General features: G+C 57.2%; 2 protein-coding genes and 1 long non-coding RNA gene across 5 annotated transcripts; 1 reads left to right on the forward strand and 2 right to left on the reverse strand.

The window, feature by feature from the left end:
• The first annotated feature begins 2,155 nt into the window (after window positions 1-2,155).
• On the forward strand, window positions 2,156-7,443 carry LOC143653195 (uncharacterized). 2 transcript variants are annotated; one of them, XR_013161155.1, is made up of 4 exons: window positions 2,156-2,396; window positions 2,541-2,691; window positions 4,986-5,033; window positions 7,073-7,443. It is a non-coding gene; the product is annotated as an uncharacterized LOC143653195 (long non-coding RNA). The 2 variants fall into 2 exon arrangements; XR_013161154.1 differs by having other exon boundaries at window positions 7,113-7,443.
• FGF8 (fibroblast growth factor 8) lies at window positions 3,775-9,443 on the reverse strand. 2 transcript variants are annotated; one of them, XM_077124408.1, is made up of 5 exons: window positions 9,412-9,443; window positions 9,246-9,282; window positions 8,203-8,350; window positions 4,952-5,058; window positions 3,775-4,065 (listed from the first exon to the last, which is right to left on the reverse strand). In XM_077124408.1, the coding sequence occupies exons 1-5, from the start codon at window positions 9,441-9,443 to the stop codon at window positions 3,775-3,777; spliced, it is 615 nt and encodes a 204-aa protein (XP_076980523.1). The 2 variants fall into 2 exon arrangements, with proteins under 2 accessions (XP_076980523.1, XP_076980522.1); XM_077124407.1 differs by having other exon boundaries at window positions 8,203-8,383.
• Window positions 9,444-14,788: 5,345 nt separating this feature from the next.
• Window positions 14,789-16,977, reverse strand: NPM3 (nucleophosmin/nucleoplasmin 3; the record flags this gene model as incomplete). The annotated part of the gene is made up of 6 exons (XM_077125825.1): window positions 14,789-15,116; window positions 15,218-15,339; window positions 15,773-15,866; window positions 15,971-16,090; window positions 16,332-16,411; window positions 16,728-16,977. Coding segments are annotated over 5 exons (657 nt in total), but the record flags the coding sequence as incomplete, so codon positions are not given.
• Window positions 16,978-17,341: the final 364 nt, after the last annotated feature.

The raw sequence follows: 17,341 nt of genomic DNA on the forward strand, positions 1-17,341 counted from the left end.
GATCTGCCCTTCACCACCATTCCTTTTATCTCTCTGGTCTCACCTCAGCTTCTATCATTCTCCCTGCCTCCTGCCCCTGTCCCCTTACATACACACCCCACATCACCCCTTCACTGTGCTCTGGTCCTGCTGGCCTCCTGCCTCTTCCTCTAATGCCATAAACCTGACCCTGCTTCGGGGCCTGTTGTTCTCTTCGCTTAGCTAGCCGAATGCCTCACCTCCTTCAGGTGTCGGCTCCAGCGTTATCAGTGAGTTTTTCTTTGACCATACTAGTTAAAATACTTACATCTACCCTCACTTTCTCTTCCTACTCCTCTCCTTCGCTGTATTTTTTTCCCACTGTGTTTGTCAGTGTCTGCCATGCTATATAGTATTTGTTCTTCACCCTTCCCTAACTAGAGTACAGCCCCATCATGACAGACATTTTTGTTTCTTATTACCTTCCCTTCCCCTGTATCCAGAACACAGCCTGGCATGTGATAGGCACTCTGTAAATGTTTATTCAATGAATGAATGGAGCTGGGGGTAAGCTACAGTCCTCAAGGGGCAGTCTGTATCTGGTAGTTCAGAGCTGACTTCCGGTGCTTGCTTTGACAGGAATTATGTGGCCCCTGAGCCCAGGTGGTCAATTTGCAAGGGGTGGAGAACCCCTGAGGTCCCAGGCTGCAGCATCCTTCTAGAACGCTGCTTGGTCATAGCCTGATCTGATTCCATTTGGCTGAGGCTAGAAGGTAGGGATGGAGGGGGCCTAGTGGGGCGGGAAGGGAGAACACTTGCTCATTTACTTTCTAGTCAAGACCTGGGTAGAATCTGCCACTGGCTAGGAAATGAAAGGCAGGGCCTTGTCCTAGGAATGGGCAAGTAGTCCAGTCCCACTTCAGAGTGGGAACAAGTAGAGAAGCCTGGGGTCCCCCTCCTGGGGAGCAGACCCTGTGAGGGCTTCGTGGAGAGTGCTGCTATCAAGAAGGGAGGAGGGCAGGGGGTGAATCAGGAAGAGGCAAGAAGGGAGAAAGGAGAAGGACTTGCTGCGTGGATCACCTGGGCCTGCACTTGGGTCCTTGGTCAGTGCTGGGTGGTCCAGCCCCTGAGCAGCTCTCAACAGGCCCACAGGGCCCTACTAGCCCGCTCCAAGACAGAGAGCCAGACCCATGAGCTGAGAAAAATTACCTTCCTCCCTTTTCTGGGCCTTGCAACAGCTCCCTGCTTGTTTTCCCCGAAATAAATGGGCTGAGCATATTGGGCCGGCAATAACCCCTTGAAATCAGTTGTTATCACAGTTAACAACCAGTTTGGCTTCAGTTCAGGCTGTTAACTATCAAACCACTAAGTGCTGGTAATGATTGATTCTTGGCCAGTTGCAGCTTGAGTGGGCTGTAAAACCCCATTAGCCCAGGCTCTGTGGAGGCAGCAACTCAAAGATAAACAAGTTGGTGGGTCCCACAGCCCAGCCCTGCCCTACTGCTTCTGTACTCAGCTCCCATGGGTCCCTGGTCTAGGGTCCTGCTGGGAGAACACCCCTTCCCAAAGCCTCAGGCAGCCTGAAGGACCAGACCCCCATCCTCCTGTCTACCTCTACCTCTCCAGGCATCTCTCTCCTCTCTGTAAGTCAGGTCTGACTCTCTGGACAGCCCCCCTCTTCTCCCTAGTGGCATGATCCACCGCCACCACCAGAGATACTCATGCATTGCCAGCCTGGAGGCTTGGGGGTTAGCTCCAGCCTAGCCAGTGGCCAGCCTGGCCCAATTGGTGGCTGGATCACAGGCAGAGAGCCTTACATTCCACCCACCCCCAGACTCCCTCCTACCCTCTGGCTTCCCCCAGGAATTGCTCTCAAACAAATGAAATGTGGGTAATTACTGGGCTGGGGGCTGGACAGGGGCCCGTGCAGATGAAAGCGTTTCCTGGACGGTCTCTTCATTTGCATGGCATCAGAAGCTGCTCAGAAGGTGTGACTTTTCCCACAGTGAGACCCCAGCTTCTTGCACAATAAAGCCAGGCTGCTCACCCAGAATTCATTAAAGGGGGAAGGGAGAGGCTGGGGCAGAGGCAAGGCACTAACAATTGGGGGATCTGGAAGGGGACGTCTAGACTCCATTCCTACATCCCCAGAATCCATGCACTCCCTCCAGGACCCCTCAATGCCACAGCGGGCAGGGAGCTGGGGTGAACAAGCCTAGTGGTTTCCCCAACCTCTCTACTCCAAGGCTTTCCTGAGTTCTGGAACTCCTGATCTGCCTAGGCGGGTTCATCCTGGGACTTGGGACTGCAGCCTCAGGAGGCCTCATGGTTAGGAAGCCTTGGGCTGCCCCCCACCCAAAGGAGCTGCCCAAGAACAGAGGCTCAGACAGACAAGACCTCTGGACTGGCCTAGTAGCTGGACTAGGTCTCTCGGTAAGGTAAGGTCTCCCTCTCACTGTCCCATCCAAATTCTCCCCCTCACCTACAGTGGACCAGTCCATAGCCTGACCTGGTCTGCCCTACTCCGGAGCTGTCCTCCCTCATCTGTCCTTCTGGCATGTGACCTGCTGCTTCTCCTCCAGGCTCTGACGACCGCTCAAGTTCTGCTCTCAGAACTGCTCTCATTCCCGAGGCAGCTTCCGGACCACACTCACGCCTACCAGCTCATTGGCCACACCTGGGCTCAGGGCCTTCTGCTCACAGCTACCTAACCAGAGCGCCCGAAGTTAACAGGTGTTCCGCATTACAATTTTCCACAGCAGCCTGGCAGTGCCCCCTCCTACATAACCCACCTTAGACCCTGGCAGCTGCTCTTTTCTTTCATTTTCTGGAGACTGATACTTGGAAAGAACCAGCCCTGGAATCTCCAACCTGCCTTACAGAGACCTAGGGGAGCACAGAGAAAGGCACTTAAAAAGCTGAACCTATGCTTGCCACATGGGTCCTAACAGGTGCATCCCTCTGGCCTTGAGGTGGCCTGGGGAGGTGTGAGCAGAGATTCCTGCTGAGCTACTAAGTCTGTAGGAGAGCTCCTGGGACCAGCCAGTCAGCCTCTTCTTGCCCCATTCCCTGCTTCTATTCTCCCAGGAAAACCCCTCCATGATGATGCTGGGAATTGGGGACAGCTGACAGCTATGGGCCCTTTAGTCAGGCTGGAAGGAGGCTGTGGTTGGAGCTGGTACCTGATATTCCAGCTGGGGCAGGGCAAGTGATGGGGGAGAGGGAAGTGGGAGCTGACCCCAGCAGGACTCACTCTCACTCTCCAACACAAATTTTTAATACACAAGTTAAATAAATATTTCAGTCATTTAATAGCAACTAGTTACACAACCTCCCTCCACTGACACTGACCCCTAAATGAACTGTCCCGAAGAATCCCAACCCTTTCTGCCCTGCCCCTACTTGGAGGTGCAATGACTCCTTGGCTGCCTGGCCAGCTTGCCCTGAGGTGCAAGAGCGTCTCCGTCTCCGGAGCCCCTCTGCTAGACTCTAAAGAAGCTTCCCTGGTCCCCCCTCCTCCAAGAGCCCCCAGGGCAGGCCACTAACTGGCCTTCATGGCATTAAGAAGACAGACAACTCAGCCAAGTGGAATACAAAAATAGAGCCTCTCTTTTGTTTAAAAACAAAACAAAACAAAAAACCCAACAGCAAACAATTATCAACAACTAGAACCCGGGGCTCCCCGGCTCCTCCCCAGCCTTCAGCAGCGCAGATCTCATCTTGCTTGAGTTTCTCTCTCTTTTTTTTTTTCTTTGCTCCCATCAAGATGAAAGTCTCCGTTGTTCGCAGGGCTGGGGAGGGGCGCGGGGCCGGCGCCTATCGGGGCTCCGGGGCCCAAGTCCTCTGGCTGCCGCGCAGGCTGCGCGTGAAGGGCGGGTAGTTGAGGAACTCGAAGCGCAGGCTCTGCTCGGTGGTGTGGTGGCCGCGCGGCAGCCGCTTCATGAAGTGAACCTCGCGCTGGTGCTGCCGCGTCTTGGAGCCCTTGCGGGGCCGGCCCTTGCGGGTGAAGGCCATGTACCAGCCCTCGTACTTGGCGTTCTGCAGGGCCGTGTAGTTGTTCTCCAGCACGATCTCGGTGAACACGCAGTCCTTGCCTTTGCCGTTGCTCTGCAGGTAGTGGGGGGGGGGGGGGGGAGCAAACGCGGCGTTACTGGGCTCTGCAGCGAGCCCCCCTATCAGAGGCAGAGGGCCAGCGGCCCCGGACAGCAGGTGGGCACCCCAGCAGATGGCGAGGTGGGCAGGAGCCGCGGCCCCACCCCCCTGCCCGGGCACGGGGCTCTCTAATCCCTCACAACCCGCAGCCCACCCGGCAACTTCCTGTGCTCCCGGGCGGCGGTGACACATGGTCGTCTACGCAGGGGCTGGGCCCCGACACGGGGAGGCAGGGAGAGGGGGTCCAGGCGCGCGGCCTGCTCTGGCCCTCTGCCCACCGGTCTGGCCAGAGCTGCTAGGGCCCGTCTCCCCACCTGCCCCGGGCTCCCCTTCAGGAGCTCGGTCGCCTGGCCCCAGGGCCGCCACCCCGTGGGGGAGGGGAGGCCGGCGGAGAGGCTCTGAGCCCACGCCCCGGCAGCCCAGGAAGAGGGGAGCTCGAGGCTGGAGAGGAGCCGTGACTAATGGGGCCATTTCAGAGCTCGGCCGAGGGGCTGGGCCTGCGGCTTACTGAACATTCCAAATGCTGGTACCATGTAATTGGACATAATAGCAAAGCAATTTGGCGATTTGTTAAAAAGATATATGGAATTTACCACCACCACCCCCGCCCCTTCCCTAGCCTTCCTTCTTCCTCTTCAGCCTTTAGAGCTTTTCATCTCTTAAGCAGTCCCTCCCTCACCTCCCCCAGCCCCCCACCCCATCATTAGGTAACCCCAAGGTGGCTCTGTGTCTCTCTGACCACTTTGTTGAGATTAGAGGCAAAAGATGGTCCTGGAGGAGCTCAGCCACCCCAGCCTGCTTGCCAGGTCCCAGGGGCCCCACTTTCCTTCCAGGGCCTCACCTTGGCGATCAGCTTCCCCTTTTTGTTCATGCAGATGTAGAGGCCCGTCTCAGCTCCGCGGACTCGAACCCGGCTCCCAAAGGTATCTGTCTCCACAATGAGCTTTGCTGTCGGAGAAGGTGGGGGCTGGTTATCAGAAGGTCCCTGACCCCCTCCCACCCCCACACTGATCCAGGCCCTCTCTGCAGCCTCACTTACAGACTTGTCATTGCCCAGCAGCTACCGCTCAAAAGGCCAGGCACACGACCCCAGCCCAGCGCAGCCACGAAAATGGGCTGTGCAACCCTGAGAAAGTCAAATCACCTTTCTAAGTCCCCAGCTACCTGCCTCAGCTTACAAGGGGGATTGCACATGATCATGGTTTACAGACTGGGTTCTGCAGAGGGGTCTTGGGGCCAGGAAGGCTGCCTAAGTTCTATTCCTCCCATCCTCTTTTTAAGTCAGACCATCTTGATTTTTATGATGGGGCTCCAAGTAAAATTTAATTTGACCACAGCTCCACTGCTAATCAAAAGATCTCAGAGCTTCCTTCCAACTCAAAATATTACATGTACATGTCTCACAGGTTGTTACAGACATTCTGGGTCCAGTGGCGGCCTCCAGGCCCAAGGACAAATGTAAAAGCACTCTCTCCTGTTCCTGCCACTTCGGTTCTATCTCCTAGCCTTGGCCATCCCATTCCTTGGGCACTTGTGCTCTGCTGGTGGCAGGGGTGGGGACAGGTCTCCCAAGGTCAGCTGCTTTTCCTGAACCTCAGACACTGGCTGGGAGGCTCCTGCCCCTTCCCCACCGCTTCCCAGCCAACACAGTCCCCAGCTCCAGTGTCCAGAAATCAACAACTCAATAGTCTTTTCTCTTGCAACCCCCATCACAGCTGGGCTTCTCACCCCAGTGGCCAACCACCTTCTGTGGACCCCAACAGTGTTTCTGTGGGTGAGGAGGGGAGAAATCAGACATGCTTGCCTCTCAATCTGGAAAGCCAGGAGACTAACCCCTTCTCCAGACACCCAAGTTACCACAGAAGCCCCAGTCCCCACCCACTTTTCTGCACAACTCCCCCCTTTCACACTGTCCCACGAAGGGACTGGGGCCTGAGTTAGCTCTCTGGCATGGGGCAGAAGTGGCTGGGTCTCCTGTCCTTGGTACCACAAAGTCCAGCAACGGCCAGAGCTGCTTTCCAGCCTGCATTGAGACAGTGGTATCTTCTCTTTCCCTGAAACTAATGGGGGAGCGGGCACCTAGGACAGCAAGGCAGCTCCTACCGCCCAGCCTGTAACTTCACCTCCTGTCCCCCTGCCATTCACATGGGCCCAGAGCTGGGACCCAGTGGCCAAGTCCCCAGTCTGGCCCCAAGTCAGCAGGGAAATGCAGCTGTCACTTCCCCTCCCACCCACCTCCTCGTGGACCCAGCCAGTCTGCTCATCCCTCTCCCAGTCTGCCTTCCAGAGCAAGAAATGACTGCTTCTAAGAGCCGAGAAAGGGCAGTGACTGGAGAAGGGACGAGAGAATCCCACTCAGGATTATGGCCCAGCAGGACAAACAGGGACGGGATAAGCCCCCTCTGTTTCTTCCCAGGACTTGCAAAGAAGCAGTTGGGGCCCCTGCTGTCCCCCACACTCCCCCTGTCCTGGCTCCCCACCCAAAGCCTCTGTTCCAACTCTCAGGGCCTCCAGCTCCTACTCCCCACCTGCAGCAGGGGGACCAAGGAACCTGGGAAACCTCCTATTCTTCTAGGGAGAGAAGTGGGCATCAGACTTCTGAAGACTAATTTCCCTGCTGCCAATTTAGCCTCCCCTTCCCTCCTGGAAACCCAGTGATGCTGGCCATTTGCTCCGATGGAGCAAACCCGGGAGAAGCCAGGCACCCGCTTCCTTTCCTTGGAAGCTGAGAAGGGCAGCAAAGCAGCCAGTTTGGAAGGACAAAGGGACTGCAGGCCAGCCCTGCCAGCCCAGCAGGGGAGCTCGGCCACCGGACTGGCCGCCCCCACCCCCACCCCCACCCAAGAGAGCCCCCACTTTCCTTCCTGGATGGATCGGGGGAGCTGGGGCCGCAGTTTACAGCGCCTTTCCCGGCTGGGCTTTTGGAAAGCTTAACATTTTCAAACCTATTCTTCCACCCCAGTGACAGATTTATCCCAGGAAAATTATGTCTCCTTCTCCAGCTTTGAAGGGAAGTCAGCTACGTCGATGCAGAAAAAATGCAGCGAGACATACTCGATCCCCCAAACTGGCTGGAGAAGAGGAGAAAGTATTCAGGAAATGTTAAAAAAGGTGAAAGTAAGAAGAGTTTTAATCGCTCTGCCAGACGCGGGGGTCTCTCCAGAGATTCATAGAGAACAATCTTGAACCTCTTTTTTAACATTTACAGACTTGCAACTCCTTTCAAACTCCACATCTGAAAAAAGACTCGTTCTTTTTCTGTTTTATATCATTCTTCATTTTTCTTCTTAGCTCTTAAAATGCCTCACCTTTTTATTACATTTTAATAGAGTCTTCCCCTCTCCTTTCATGCTTGTTTAACTTGGTCATTATTTAAAGGTTTTTAAACTCACAATAATCGCTCTCTAAAAACAACACCAGCCGCCCAGAGGGCTTGCTTTTCTCTTGGTACATCCAGGGCTCTGGAAATTGGCCCTGTTTCAAGGCAGGAATATTGAATGTTTTAGAAATCAATCAGTCCTCAGCCTCTCCGCCAGCAGTAGCTCCCTGCACTCAGCGCCCCACAGGGAGCCCCGGGCCCTGTCCCAGCAGTCTGGGACCCTGAGCCACTGGAACAGGGAGGGCCCCTTTTCAAGCTGAAAAGAGGAGTAATTGACCCTTCTGGTCCAAGTATTTAGAGATTCACAGCACCCCCTTTTTCCAAGCTAGGAGTATTGGGGAGATTTCTCTCCCTTCTTCTTGCTCTGCTTTTGTGGGCTCTGGCGACATATCCTCTTTCAAGAGCTTCCCTTAAGTCTGGGCCCCCTCCCCCTGCACCCCCTGCCTCCACCTGCAGCTGGGGAGGGCTGTGGGGGGGGGGGGGGGTGTAAGGGGAGATTCCTGGATTCATTCGTCTGCAGGACAGGGAAGGGGGCACCTGTGGGCCAAGTGTTCCCGGAGGCCCCTTCCCCAGGCGACCCTCGGGACACCTTTTGGCCTTAACTCCTTCCCTTCTGAGCTGGGGAGCCTGCAGGCCAGCCAGGGCGCATGCTCCACGAGCTAGCCAGCTAGCTCTCCTTAAGGCGCAGGTGGTGCGCAGGCAGCGCCGCTTACCGAAGGGGTCGCCGTCCTCCGCCATGGCGTTGATGCGCTTGTTGGCCAGGACTTGCACGTGCTTCCCGCTGGTGCGGCTGTAGAGCTGGTAGGTCCGGATGAGGCGGCGGCTGAGCTGATCCGTCACCAGGCTCTGCTCCCTCACATGCTGTGTAAAATTAGGTGAGGACTGAACAGTTACCTTTAGGAAATTGAAAAATACACAACACGCCATTATAATGCTACTCCGCCCAGGGGCCCACGTGCCCCCCCCCCCCCGCCCCTGCGCACTCCCCTTCCACCGCCCCAGGCCGAGGCAAGGGCCCGGCTCCCCAACATCTGGGTTCAAGTCACCTCCCCCTACCCAGGAAAGCCGGGGCAGACCCAGCCCGGGCGGATGAGCTTGGGATGGGGAAGGATCTGGACCCACCTGTTGGAAACACCCTGGGGCTCGCAGCCAGCTCAGAGCAGGGAAGCAAGCTCCCTGCCCGGCGCAGGCCCCTACTGGGGGGCCCTTCTAGGGGAGCAGCTGGGTGCTCCTAAGTAGGGAGGCAGCGCGACTCGCCCGTGACATTTATAAAGACAAATTTACAAAGCAAATGTTGAGCGCGCAGAGGGCCTGGGCACCCGGTCGCTCGGCTCGACCAGCCTAGTCTCCCGCCGAGGGCCATGGCTCAGAGGGTCGCTGCGGCCGTCGCCGGGCCTTCTCCTGACACCTGAACGCCCCCCGGCCGGGGCTGCCCGCTTCCTCAGCGCCCAGGTGTGGCTGCCCGCAGACTTCCCCATCCACTCCAACCTGGCTAGGATGCGTAGGAGACAGCGCTGGACTCGGAAACCCTGGATTCTAGTCTCGCCACTCACTCGCTGTGTGACGTTAGGCAAGGAGCTACCTCTCTGCTCCCTAGCTCCCCTCCTCCGGGTAGCTCGAGGCTGGTTTCTAAGGCTCCTTCCGTCCAGCTCTGCAGCCCTGGCCGCAAGGGCTGTCCTCGGGCCCCTGCCGGACATTGCCAACCGATGACCCCCGCCGGCCCGCCGGGCCCCCGCCTTCGCGCAATGCTCCTTACCTGGGCTTGGAGGCAGAGAACCAGCAAGTGCAACAGCCTGTGGGTGAGAAAAGCGGGCGGGAGAAAGAGAGAGAGAGAGAGAGCGAAGCAGGGTGAGCGAGGTGAGCCGAGAGGGCGCGGCGGGCGCGGGCCGGGCAGGGGCTGCGGGGGCGCGGGCGCTACTTACAAGCAGCTCAGCGCGGAGCGGGGGCTGCCCATGGCGCGCGGCCCCGGGAGCACGGTGAGCCCGGGCGGGATCACGTCGTCCCGCGCGCCGCCGTGGAGGGACGGGCGGATGGTAGCAGCGGCTGAGGGAGGCTGGGGTGCAGGAGACCAGCCGCGATCCCGATGCGGCTCCGCGGGTCCCGTGGAATGTCGCGTTCGCCGCGCCGCGCTGTGCCGCGCTGAGACGCTCTGCGTGGCTGTTGGAGCTGGTGGCCGCAGGCTGTTCAGGAGCCGGAGCAGGCGGGAGGGTAACGGGCCGGCGGAGTGGGTGGGTAGGTGGGAAAGGAGGGGGAGGGGTGGGGGCGGGGGGCGCCGCACCGGGGGCGAGGGGGGAGCGCGGGGCAGGCGGCGGGAGCCCGCAGCCCCCGGCTGGGAGCTGGGGCCGGGACACAGCCCCGGGCGGAGGCGGGGCGGGCCGGGGCGGGGCGGCCGGCGGGTTGGGGATTGGGGGTCTGGGCCAGGGGAGGGGTCTGGGGACCCGCGGGAGGGGTAGGGGCGGCCCATGTGGGCACCTCCCCCCTACCCCCCATCCCAGGTCTGTCCCTTCGCGCGCTCTTCGGGCCTGGACACGCGGGGATGCGGCATGCCTCTAGCCGTCCGCTCCATGGGGCTCCGAGACCCTCGACCCGGGTTTCCTAGACCGCGGGGTCTGCCAGGTCTCCGCCGGGACGTCCGGTCCGCAGATGCCTCTGGCTGCGCGGCCAGTCTCTGAACCACCTACTGTGTGCTCCGGCAGGGCCTGTCCCCTGGGAGCGATGCTGCACGCCCGTCTCTCGGGCAGTGCGTGTGTGTGCAATGGGGGAACCGCTCCTCGCACCCTTCTGCTGAGACCCCGTGAGTCTCGCCTGTCTCGTTCATTGTCTAAGCAAGCCCCACTCGCCCTCCCCCACCCCCCAGCACAGAAGGGGTTGCCCAGAAGTCCCTGGCAGAGGTGCACAGCAGCCGGATACCCAAACCAGCAGGTAGAGGGGACCAAAATAACTGCTTTCAGCTGCTTTTCCTGGGCTGGGCACCCGTTATGCACTGTATCAACTGGAAATTGGTACTAAAGGGGGTAAAGGGGCTTGTCTAACTCTTTCCCTGTCCTCCACCTCATTACTTCCCTCAGGGACTTCTGGAAACCTTGAGGCCCACTGCTTCTGTGGGAGCAGCCAGAGTGGGCAGAGGTGCCCTGGGACAGGTACTTCTGAGGAGCAGGTAAAGCCACAGGTGCCCTGCCCAGTTGCTGCCTTCACCCACGACCTCTCTCTCCCCACTGTCCCCCATGCCCTTGGGAGTAGAGCTGGAGAAGGTGGGGGTAGTCCCAGGAAGCCATTAGATGGCAGAAGTGACTGACAGCTCTTATCCAGTAGCTCAGCCAAATTCTGCCTACCACCCCTTTCACTACCCCACCTTTCCCCACTTCCAGCCATAAATGCAAACACTGAATAATATATAGATGGGAAAACAGAGTCAGAAGGCTTGTCCCAAGTTCTCATCCCTCCTCAGTAGACCCCCTAAGCCCATCTGTTGTCACCCCTGTTCACTCAGCTGGCTCTTGCCTACTAACTTAGAACTTACTCTAGTAGCAAAGAACTGGGCAAAGTTGTTCTACAGTCAGTGTTTGCTGAATGAATGAACAAATGAATGAATGAATGAATGAATAATGGGGAAACTAGCTGTGCTGTTAGACTTCTGCCCATATGCAACTTTCCCAGGGAGGCCTGCCTCCGGCTCCCCCACCCCCACCCCCAATAGAGAATAATTGTAAGCACCATCATTTTTCGAGCATTTATACCTGCTAAAAGTTTGGCATGCTTGCTGTTTGCTCTCATCCTCTCAAACCCTGGGAGAGGGGTCCATCAGGGAGGAGATAGGTCAGGCAGGTTCCAGGTGCTCACGGCCCCAGGCGTCCCTTTTCCTTCGTTGTGCTTTTCAGTGTTTTCAAGGTCTTAGAGGCCTGTGTGGTGACTTGTTAACTGTCTGCCTCCCCTTCTGCACTCTAACGTGAGACCTAAGAGGGCAGGGATGGCATCTGTTTGCTCACCATCTTAATCTTGTATTCTGCACATAGTAGGCCTTCAGAAAGTTTGTATATATACTTTAAACAATATATATTTATTTGTATATATTAATGAATGACTGAATGAATCAATGAGTGGAGTGGATAGAGAGCAGGACTGTGGATACTTCCTGAAAGGAAAGGACCGTCTCCTCACTGTGGACCTAGCTCTCTGAAAATAGTTTGGCGGGAAGAGCAAGAAACAGAATACAGGCAGGGGTTAGGGAGGCCAGTCTGTCCTCAGCATACATGGTCTTGGGGTCCCAGCCAGGACCATTCCAGGCACCTGCTCTTTCCTGAGGTGGGGTCCGGGTAGGACACAGACCAGCCTTCAGAGTACCTGGCACAGACCAGCCTTCAGCCCTGGTTCTCCCCTCCAGAAAAGTCAGAAGAGACCAAGACTGAACCTCAATGATCTTCACTCCCCTCTCCCCCCTCTCCCCCCCCCCCCCCCCCCCCCCCCCCCCCGAGATGGACATCACAGGCTGAAGGGGCTGAGGTCGGGGTTTCAATCCTCCACCTTAACCTCTGCCAAGGGGCCCCTGCAGGACCAGAAATCCTTTACATTTGGAGACTCTCCCACAAACTGGACCCCTGTTCCCATTAATTGTCAATTTGGGGGGCTTCCTCTCATCTCCCCAAAAGTCCCGTTCTGTAGAGACAGATGGGGATACCCCCGCAGCAGGCGCCCGGTTCTGCCCGGGCAGAGCCCCGTGACTGACAGATGCAAATGTTTCGCCGGGGCCCCCGCAGGCCGCTCTCTCCCTCCCTAGTCCGCTCACTCGCTCGCCTCCCGGCCAGCTCGCTCCTTCCTTTATCTTATCAAAGCCCCGTAATTACAATTGCTATTTTGTTTCCTCGAATCTGCAATCAGAGCTCCTGGGCCCTGATGAGGGAGCGCCTGTCAACCTGATCGCTGAGTGACAGCCTGGCCACCTTCCCTGGAGGCCGCCCCCACACTCCGCAAACACAAACACACACACACACTCACTCCCCCACCTTGCCTCCAAACACAAACACACGCTCCTCGCCAACACAAACAGCTCCTCCGCAAACACGCCCTCGCCGGGACCCAAACACATGCCTTCAACCCCTTTCCAAACGCACCCCTCGCCCCCGCCCCACCTCGCCCCCTCTCGCTCCTCAAATCCACACCAGCCGGCGCGGGCGGCCCCGACTGCCGCCCCCACTGCCGCTCGCTGTAAAGCGCGCCTCCTGCGCCCGGCGTTCAAAGCGCCGCGGACTCTGCCCACCGTTCAAATGCAAATCTCCTAAACTGTGTTAAGCACTTCGGGCCCCAGTCGGGAGCCCCCCTGTAGCCCCCAAATATGGGTCAGCAAGCCCCAGCTTGTGCCTTCAGCTCCCAGCGCTCTGAGGCCAAAACGAATTGGCAGCACTCCTACTGTGTGCTGGGGTGGGGGGGATAGAAAAAAGAGGTAGAGGAGAAGCGCGGGACAAGGAGAGAGAAGAAACAAGTCCCAGCTCAGTCCACGGGGAGTCCGATTGGCCGGTGAAACTCCAGAACCGAGAGACAGATGTGGATTGGGCCCCCACTGCGGGCAGGAGCACGCTCGGCGCCGGCCGGAGCCCGGGGAGAGACAGACCAAGCAAACAGTAAGAGAAATACAATGAGCGATCAGCGGCACGGTGGGGGGTAAATATTGGGGCGGAGCTACGCGCCGGGGGTAAATGGGTCTGCTTGGGAGGCTTGCCCATAGAGATTACTTTTCACTGTACTCAAGCCAGACTCCAGTGCTTCCTACCAAGAACCGTGCGAGGAGTTTGGAGGATGGAGCCGGGAGGAGGAAGGGAACTGCTTGAACACTGCCTCCTGATTCCCCTACTCTAAAGCGAGCTCTCTCTCTTCCCAGGAATGAATGAATGGATGAATGAATGAATGACTTAGCCTCAGTGACTCATTCCCTCGCCTTCTGCTTAAAACTTGGAGGCCCGGATCCCTCGCCGGCCACGTATACTCCTGCTCCACCGCCCACCTCCAGAGCCCGAGACTGCGTGCGGAATCGCACTACCACCCGCGACCTATCCGCGGTTCGGCCATGCCCACCAGAGGGCGCTAGCTCCTTCTCCTCTCCCCACGCTTTGTCGTCCAGAGGCGAACGGTTCCGAACGCGCCTCTCTCCTGCTCCAACCTGGCTCCCTGGTGGAAGCACTTCGGGAACTCCTCATGGAGTTGTGAGTAACCTGGAACCCTAATCACCGCTACACAAAGAAAGGGGTCTTCTTTTGTCCTCAAAGGGTGGTTGAAAATTGGATACCCCCCGCACCCCACCCCCTGCACGCTCCTCATCACAAACCGGGGAAAGCATCTCCTTTTCCAGGGATGCATATTGAAAAGGGAATACTTTTCCGTGTAGTGAGGACACTACCTCCTAAATTGACCCCACCTACCCCAATACCCATCCCCCCCCCAATATCTGGGTCCCCTCCCACTTGTCCACTCACTTCTTCCAGCAGTGGATGCAGAGCCTGCCTGGTTCCCACCAGACCTGCTCTCTGTCCATCTTCAGCTTGTCTGGCCCCTGGCTGTCTCAGGAAGTAACCTTTGTTTGTTTGTTGGTGGGGCATTATCGCTCCCCCTACCTTACCCCTCAGCACAGATGCTGAACTGCTGACCCCAGAGCTGGTCAAATATACACTTAGGCTGGCAACCAGGTCTCAGAATTACCTGATTCTGGGAACCAGAGACCCCCAGACTAGGTGATGTGCTGGGGGCAGGAACCCTTTAGCTCAGGAGACAGGTTCCCAGGGGGGCCCTCTGCCCCCATATGCCAGGCCACCCGGATTCTGGTTTCCTTGTCACCCAATCTGGCCAGGCCCCTCCATCTGGCCCTAGGAATCATGTTTCTAAGGGCCCAGGCCAGCTCAGAGACTGCCTGCAAGTCTTGAAGGAGCAAGGACTGGCCCCCACCCGATCCCTCACAGGCCCTCTTGGAGCCTGTGCCCCTTCATGGGGCTAGGGATGCACATTCCTCAGCCAGCTTAAGCCCCCTTATCTGCCCCCCTGCCCATCAGTTTGAGTGCTGACAGAGGCCCAGACCCCTTGTTTGGATGCTGATAACCTCCTGAGTTGGCCCTCCCCCACCTGCAGAGGCTGGGAACAGTCTGGGTGTTGGGAGGTCCCCTTCTAGCAAAGCCTGGGCCCTCGGGATAGCAGGATCCCACATTTCTCCACCCTCTCCCAAGCCCAGGACCACCCTCCGCGCTGCCACAGTGCCACCTGGTGGTCTCCGGGGGAATGTCACTCCAGTCCAGGAAGAAGCCACACAAGTGATCTGCAAAAAGTCCCACAGCACTTTATTCCAATCTTTATCCAAAAATGTAAAAATTGTCAAAAATGTGTAGTTCTGAGCTTCAGCTACTGACCTCCAACACTCATGGGAAGAGGCAGAGAGTGGATTAGGATGGAAATTCAGAGTTCCTCCCATCCCTGGAAAAAGGGGATGTAGGACTAGGGAGAATGGGCCCCTTTCTCTCCTAGCACTGGCCCAAGTTTCCCCTCACCCCAGGCTCCAAACCCTTCTCTTCAATGGAGAAGAAATATTTAAAATTCTTGAGACTTGTCAAGGAACATGGTGCATGGCACATGTAGCAGGTAGATCGCTGACCTGAGGAGAGCAGTCAAGGGGTCAACATCTAGGCTCTCACCTGTTCCTTCTGTCCCCTCCCCAAACCCCAGGCACCATCCCTGAGCTTCTCCCCCACTCACCAAAGAGGACTAGGGCCTGCCCCTCTGCTTCTTGGCAGGCAGGATGGGGTACAACTCAGTCTCCTCCTCATTCTCCTCTTCCACACTCTCCTCCTCCTCAGAAATGTCATTGCTTATAGTAACTGGTAGGCACACAAGCAATAAGTGGACGTGAGGGGAGAGAAAGCTGAAGCCAGAGCACCTTCACATCACGTGTCTTTTACTTGACATTTTTTAATTGTACATCCTGTGGTGCTAGGCTTACAAGGACCCTGATCTCCCAGAGCTTATGGCCTAGATAGGAAGAACCTCAGATACTAAACTGATGAACAAGAGCCATTACTGGAGCTGAAGAAGCTGGGAAGATTTCTTGAAGGAGGTAGGCTTGAGTTGGACAGAAAAGTGTGGAGGACACATCATACAGGGGGCATGGCCTGGGGAGAGGTGGGGTGGGCACATAGGTGGGGCTGCATTAAGAGGTAAAGCTGGAATGGGGCAGACGTATGGGGTTGGGGGAGTCCTGAGAGTAGGCTGGAGGCAGAGAAGGCAAAGGAGTGGGCCTCCCCATACTCTCACCAATCTGGTGTCGCCCAGTGATACGCACAGGGCCAGAGCCAGACTTCAGGCGGAAGGTTACAGGTGGTTGGAGCTGAAAATCATTGAGGCTGAGCTAGGGAAAAAGACAAGGATAAGAGCCTGGCCCACTCCTCCCCCAACTACCTTGTGAGTCCTGAAGCTCAATCCTCCTCCCCTGGGTCTGACTGAGGAACTCACCATGGGTTGGCAAGACAACTTGAGGTTGGCCACAGGGACTGCAATCTCCTCATTGTCATGGTTCCGGGCCACGACTTCCACCACATTAAACTCATCCTTGGCTCCCTCAGTGAGGCAGAGCTGGGAAGGGTACACAGGGCCTCAGCTTCTCCTCAAGGGCTGGTTGACACCACACGTGGAGGAATCCTTGAACTTGCCCAGCCTGATGTTCCTAAATCACCTGGCCAGGGGAGCCGTCCATGGGGGGCTCAATCAGATGAGGCGACTCCCAGTAAAAAGAACATGTATAAAGACCCACCCGGTGCCTGCCCAGGCCCAGCTATTCTCCTACGCCGTCCCCTCCCTCGTCCCCTCCCCTCACCATGGTCAATGCCAGCACATGTTCCGCATCATCCTCTTCCTCTACCTTGAAGGAGCGGGTGCGGCCGGAGAGCTCACAGCCTGGGAGTGATGACAGTGTATGAGTGGGGGGCGGGGGGGGGGTATTGCAGGGGAAGAGTTTTACCGACCCTCCGTCATGTGCTGCCATCGACTGGGGCGCTCGATCCTAGGCCCCACCCCACACGGCACATCTAGGGTAGGCACCCCATTGCCCACTTCCGCCTAAGCGGCAGTGTGCGGGACCCCGCCTCCTGGGAGTACGGCAAGCCACCCCTCCACCCCCACCCACGTTGTGCATCCAACTAGATTCCTGTTCATCTCTGACGCTTACCGAGCCCACCCTAGCACCACCCTCATGCCCTCCTTTCCTCATTACCGAAGAAAAAACTGTCCATAGTGACCGGGACCCGCAGACTCCCGACAACCCCAGTCCGAGATCGGATCTCCCGGCCTAGGAACGCTAAGGCGGCAGTGCCAGCGACCTTGCAGCAAGGACCGTCTTCAAGCCCCGCCCCTGACACGTATAAAACAAGGGACTGTCTACCAGTTCCGGCCCCGCCTTTTAAAGGAGAAGCTGTCTTCAGCCTGGTCGATAGCTTTTCCGCCCAGGAACCTACGCTACCTACTCAGACCTCTGTTTAAAGACCTAAGAGGGAGGGACATCACAAAGCATAGGTTTGGAGACAACGTTGTCGTCCGTGCTTATTTCTAGAACTAAGGCTCTCTTGAGGGTGGCTTCCTGTATCCTTTTTTTCCAGCTCCTGGCACCCTTTGTAGCGTTCCCACTCTTCTAACCGAGTAAGTTCACATTAAAGGTGGGATACAAAAATAGAAATCTTTCTTACTTCCTCCCCTAGCAAAGGGGGTGTCAAGATAGCCCAAGTTCTTATCAAAGCAAAGGAAATGCATTCACAGATTTGCACATGGCCTTTGTCCCAGAGACTGAGGGAAGACTCCACTGATTTCCACCCGAATGCTCAGCCCTCTCAG

Source organism: Tamandua tetradactyla, chromosome 13 (genome assembly GCF_023851605.1).
Source record: "Tamandua tetradactyla isolate mTamTet1 chromosome 13, mTamTet1.pri, whole genome shotgun sequence".
NCBI classification, from domain to species: domain Eukaryota; kingdom Metazoa; phylum Chordata; class Mammalia; order Pilosa; family Myrmecophagidae; genus Tamandua; species Tamandua tetradactyla.